Source organism: Lucilia sericata, unplaced genomic scaffold, assembly GCF_015586225.1.
Source record: "Lucilia sericata isolate MDLA Ls3-8-SP2 unplaced genomic scaffold, ASM1558622v1 Contig001405F_arrow, whole genome shotgun sequence".
NCBI lineage: Eukaryota > Metazoa > Arthropoda > Insecta > Diptera > Calliphoridae > Lucilia > Lucilia sericata.
The window spans coordinates 13,167-18,835 of record NW_023995340.1 but is presented as its reverse complement, the minus strand read 5'-3'; the positions used below and the strand labels follow the sequence as shown (position 1 = coordinate 18,835).

The window sequence follows — 5,669 nt, the reverse complement described above, 5'->3', positions numbered from 1 at the left end:
TGTTGGCGACTAGTTCTGGTGCTGGAAGTGTTGGTTCGGCGACGGTGGAGGTTGGTGGTGTTACGACGATGATGTTGATGATTGGTGTTGGCGGTACGGTGGCGTTGTGGTTGAGAATTGGTGGGGCGACGGCGATTAGGGTTGGCACGATGGCGGTAGTCTCGGTGGCTTGGACGGACCAGTTGACGTTCGCCCAATCTATTCTGGACACTGCCTTCTGGTGCAGTGACTCGGGGATGACGGCTTGGGTGGAGTAGCGTGTGATGTAGCCGACCACAATACATACACGTATCGGGGCTGTCGCAACTGTACACGTTGTGTGTTCTGGCCAAACAGTTCAGGCAGTATTCATACCGCCGAGCCACTACAAAACGCTCTGCTGACTCCATCGCCAAAAAACGCCGGCAGAACCGTAGCGCGTGGTAACGGTCACAGAGTCGGCACTGGTGCACTGTTGGGTCTCTTGGTGATTGATCTCGCATGCTGTAAGGAGAAAACGTATGAGTAATGTTGATTTAAGAAGTAATGGGAATGGAAATGGGAAAAAACGATTATGATAGGATATAGGAATGTGGGATAAACAATGTTAGTAAGTAATTAGTCGCTAGTTTGAACGTTATTATATGGCAGATAGCATAATTTAGTGATGGGACGAGTGATGATGCCGCCTTTTGTACGAACATCAACTACTCGAACATAATTATCGCAACCGCTGTGTATTTTTTCTATTCTGCCTAAACGCCATTCACATGGTGGTAGAAGATCGTCAATTACCACTACAAAATCTCCTATTTTTAGATTAGGCGTAGAAAACTTCCATTTATATCTCTTATGGAGTGATTTTAAGTATTCTTGCTTCCACTCGATCGCAAGTTTTTGGTTAATCGCTTTTAGTTTTTCCCATCGATTTATTAAGGAAAGATTTTGATAGTTTGGATCGGGTAAAGCCATAATTGGACCGCCACGGAGAAAGTGTCCTGGGGTCAACGCGGTAAGATCAGCTGGGTCCTCAGAGAGAGCGGATATGGGCCTAGAATTCAATACACCTTCAATACGAGCTAACACCGTGGTAAACTCTTCAAATGTGAACCGATGGGCTCCTGCCACCCGCTTTAAATGGAATTTAAAGCTTTTGACCGCCGCTTCCCAAAGTCCTCCCATGTGGGGAGCCTGGGGGGGAATGAAAGACCACTCAAACCCATGAGTTATGTATTTTTGAGCAATGTCTTGAGAAACGGAGTTTATAAAAGTAGTAAATTCCTTGCGTAAAGCTCGATTCGAACCAACAAAATTTCTACCATTGTCAGAGACTAGTTTGTGTGGAAGACCACGGCGACCAACAAATCGGGCGAATGTTGCTTGGAACGCAGCTGCAGAAAGGCTGGAACAGGGCTCTAAATGGACCGCTTTTGTAGCAAAACATACAAATACGCATGCATATCCTTTGATGATGATCTTCGTAAATTGGAACTTTTAAGCTCAAACGGACCGGCAAAATCTACTCCGGTTATGTTGAATGGGAAGGACAGGGTACAGCGGTCGGTAGGCAAAGCCGCCATAATTTGAGAGCATGGTTGTTTCTTATGAATTATACAAGTTTTGCAATATCTTATGAGTTTTTTAACTTTGAGTTTAAGACGAGAGATATAAAATTCGGTTTGTATCATCCGACACATTAAGGTGCATTCTCCATGGGCTAGAATCTCGTGCAAATGGGATAAATATAGGTTACAAAAGTGTGAATTTCGGGGTAGAATGATTGGGAAACGCTCGTTGTAAGGTAATAAAGAATTGGCTAGGCGACCATTGACTCTTAAAAGACCTTTGGAGTCTAGAAATGGATTTAACGTGAATAAAGAGCTGTCTTTTGGAACGGGCTGATTTTCAGAGAGTAATTCATATTCACGCTGGTAGAATTCTTTCTGAGCTAACATTATTAATCTGGACTTTACAGAATTGACTTCCTGTTGACTGAGTTGAGAATTGTGATCAGCTAAGTTGTTGGTTTGATTGGCAAACGAAGGTTTAAAACGCCGAATATATCGAAAAACGTATGCAAGAACTCTTAACGATCTCGTGTAGGAGGAGAATCTTTTAAGAATGTCTACGGAAGAGACTGTAGTTTGAAAGCTACTGATGGGAACCGTTAAGCTTTGGGTTTGTGTTTGCTTAAGAATAGAAATTTCGGGAGATTTCGTGGTATTCAACGGATTATTCTGTGGCCATTCCGAAACCGGGTTTGTAAGCCATGGTGGGCCCTGCCACCAAAGTTGGTTGTTGATTAAGTCCTGTGGTCTGCATCCTCTGGAACCTAGATCAGCGGGATTGAAATGAGTTGGAACATGGCGCCATTTTGCATTTGGCAATAATTTATGGATTTGGCCTACACGATTAGAAACATAGATTTCTTTCCAGGTTGAAGGTGGCTTAGCAAGCCATCCTAAAACAATCGATGAGTCACACCATAAAATGATTTCGTGATTTTTCATATTAAGCGAAGATATCGTATATTGTACTAGTTTAGCTAGCATAACTGCGCCAGAAAGTTCCAAGCGCGGTAAAGTTGTAGATGCTAATGGTGCTACTTTGCTTTTGGAAACTAGCAAATGCGAAAAAACGACAGGAGAAGATGTTTGTATTCTAATATATACTGCTGCACAATACGCCAATTTGGAGGCATCACAGAATCCGTGAATTTGAATAGTATCAACGGGAGTGAACTGAATCCAACGAGGGATTTGGATTTCATTTATATGCGAGAGATCGCTTACGATTTCATTCCAGATTCGGAGAGAATCTGTACTGACAAAATCATCCCAATCGATTCGTTCCAGCCATAATTGCTGAATGAGAATTTTGCCTTTAATGACTACGGGTGATATCCAGCCAGCTGGATCGAACAATTTGGCTACTGAAGATACGATTTTGCGTTTGGTTATTTTTGTTTCTTGAGGAATAGATTCAAAAGTATATGTGAACGAATCAGTCAGTGCGTTCCAGCGAATGCCGAGAGTTTTTGTCGCACTGGAATCATGAAATTTGAGAAAATCAGAATCATAAAGATCTTCTTTGGGAAAAGAAGCTAACAAACGAGAGTTATTGGAGGTTAATTTCTTTAATAAGAAACCAGCTGATTCTAGAGTTTGCACCAGCTCTTTCTGGGATTTTATAACCTCTTCGAGAGAATGACCACCAGTTAGAATGTCGTCTACATAAGTTTCTCTACGTAATATATCAGCTGCTTTGGGAAACTTATCTTCGGAATCAGACGCTAACTGGATTAATGTCCTAATGGCTAAAAATGGTGCACAATTTATACCAAATGTAACAGTCTTTAACTGGTAATCTTTGATGGCCTCCCGGGGGGATTTTTGGAAGAGTATTCTCTGAAACGGTCTGTCTTGGGGATTGACTAATATCTGACGATACATTTTTTGTATGTCACCGCTGAAAACAAATTTGTAAAAACGCCAATTTAATATCACTGTCATCAGATCAGCTTGAAGTGTGGGACCAGTATAAAGAACGTCGTTTAATGAAAACCCTGACTTAGTTTTGCGGGAAGCATTGAAAACAACCCTAACCTTCGTAGATTTGCTTTCTGGTCTTACGACTGCATGATGAGGGAGATAAAAGGAGTTACATTTATTTTCCGAAAAGTACTCACGAGAAGTTGTTTCTTCCATATGATCGAGGGTTATATACTCAGTGAGCACGTCGTTATATTGAGTGCTTAACGCGGGATCTTTTTCCAACATCTGTTCCATCCGAACATATTGACTAAGAGCGATAAATCTTGATGGGCTAAGAAACCTTGATTCCGGGAACTCCTGTCGAAATGGTAATCTGACCATATATCGTCCATTTGGTAAGCGTGTTGTGGTTTGTTGATAAAATTTTTCACAATATTCATCCTCTGAAGAAGCTGGCCGGGTTGATGGAATTTCTTCCTGCTCCCAAAACTTCCGAACTAATTCATCCAAGGTAAAGTCTTCAGTGGAACCAACGCATGTTGAAAACGAGTATATTGGCTGAGTCTTCACGGGGCCACTAAGCACCCATCCGAAAACCGTTCTATATGCAGAAGCAGAGCCACATACATCTCGTTTGATGCCATCAAGATTTATATAACGTTCACTGTCATTTCCAAGGATTAAATCGATCGAGGAAGATATATTAAAATTTGGATCAGCTAAGTCAATACCAGAAAGCTCAATTGGGTTAGGGAGTTCAAAGGAAACCGAGGGAATCTTATTCGTGACTTTAGGTAAAACGATAGCAGTTACGGGTAACCGAAACTTGGATTTGTGCGAGACCAAAACCAAATCACATTCTTTTTCTGAAACTTGAGTTTGACCGCCAACTCCTATTATTTCGCAGTATGATTTTCTAGATGGGATATTTAAACGATTTCGAACCTTTTCAGATATAAAGGTCCTCTCAGAACCTGGGTCAATGAGAGCTCTAATCGAGAATAATTCCCCTCTACTTTCTATTTGAACCATTGCAGTTCGTAACAAGACTTTAGTATCACTCATGGCATAATTCGCATTAACTTGGAAAGTTTTGTGAGCATTTGAGGTTGCTGGACCGTTTTCAGATTCATTTGACTCAACGGATCTAGAATTAGTCGTTTTTGGATCAGATTTTATGTTTTGATCGTTTTTGTTTGGACACGTTTGATTTGAGCTATTCCGAGGAGGATTAAAAGAACGCATGTGAAGCAGTGTGTGATGCTTTTTACCACAATTTAAACAGGAATTTTTGCTCATACAATTCTTTTTCGTGTGAGATTGTGACAAACAATTGTTACAAAACTTATTCTTGAAAATGAAATCAACTCTTTCTTGAATTGAAAGCTTACGAAATTGCGAACAAGTTCTCAAACTGTGATCTTCATCGCACATTTTGCATTTGTAATTAAGTTTTTCTTGGGATGAGTACATTTGAACTTGTGAATGAGTTTCATTTTGATTAAGGAAAGCAGATTTGTTCACTTTGATAGTGGAAATTCTTTCTACGACTTCACATCGTTTAAGTAGAAAATCACTTAATTGAGACCAGGTTGGTAACTCTCTACTGGCGTTTAATGATTGTTCCCATTGAGCCAATGTTTCGTTGGGTAATTTAGAATAGACTAAATTGACTAAAATGGGGTCCCAGCCTTCAACTGATATACTCATTGTATCAAGCATAGCTAAACAGTCAGTAACTGAGCTATGAATTCTTTGTAGGACTCATTATCCTCTACGCTAGCTACGGGAATATTGAAAAGGTTACGGATCTGATTGTCGACTAAAACTCTTACATTTTCATACCGCAACTTAAGTGCTTGCCAAGCTAGAGGAAAGTTATTATCGGTTAAAGGGAATCTTTTTACTATTGCTCCGGCTGAACCGGTAGTTTTATTTCTAAGATGATAAAGTTTTTCTGCGAGAGTTAGCCTTGGATGGTTAATGTAGACTGCCGTGAACATATCACGAAATGCCGGCCAGTCTTCATAACCTCCTGAAAATATTTGAGTATCGCATGGGGGCAATTTAAGACCTGTACTTAACCGATCATTAGATGTGTTCAATGGGGCTGAATCTATGCTAGCGCGAGCAATACTATCTCTTGACGTTTTTATCACATCAAGAAGTTTGGAAACGGTTAAATAATACATGTCG

General features: G+C 40.6%; 1 protein-coding gene across 1 annotated transcript; it reads right to left on the bottom strand.

Moving 5' to 3' along the window:
* Positions 1–364: 364 nt before the first annotated feature.
* On the bottom strand, positions 365–5,183 carry LOC119611270. The gene is made up of 2 exons (XM_037966798.1): positions 1,823–5,183; positions 365–483 (listed from the first exon to the last, which is right to left on the bottom strand). Exons 1-2 carry the CDS (start codon positions 5,181–5,183, stop codon positions 365–367), a joined length of 3,480 nt encoding a protein of 1,159 aa, XP_037822726.1.
* Between the last annotated feature and the right edge of the window lie 486 nt (positions 5,184–5,669).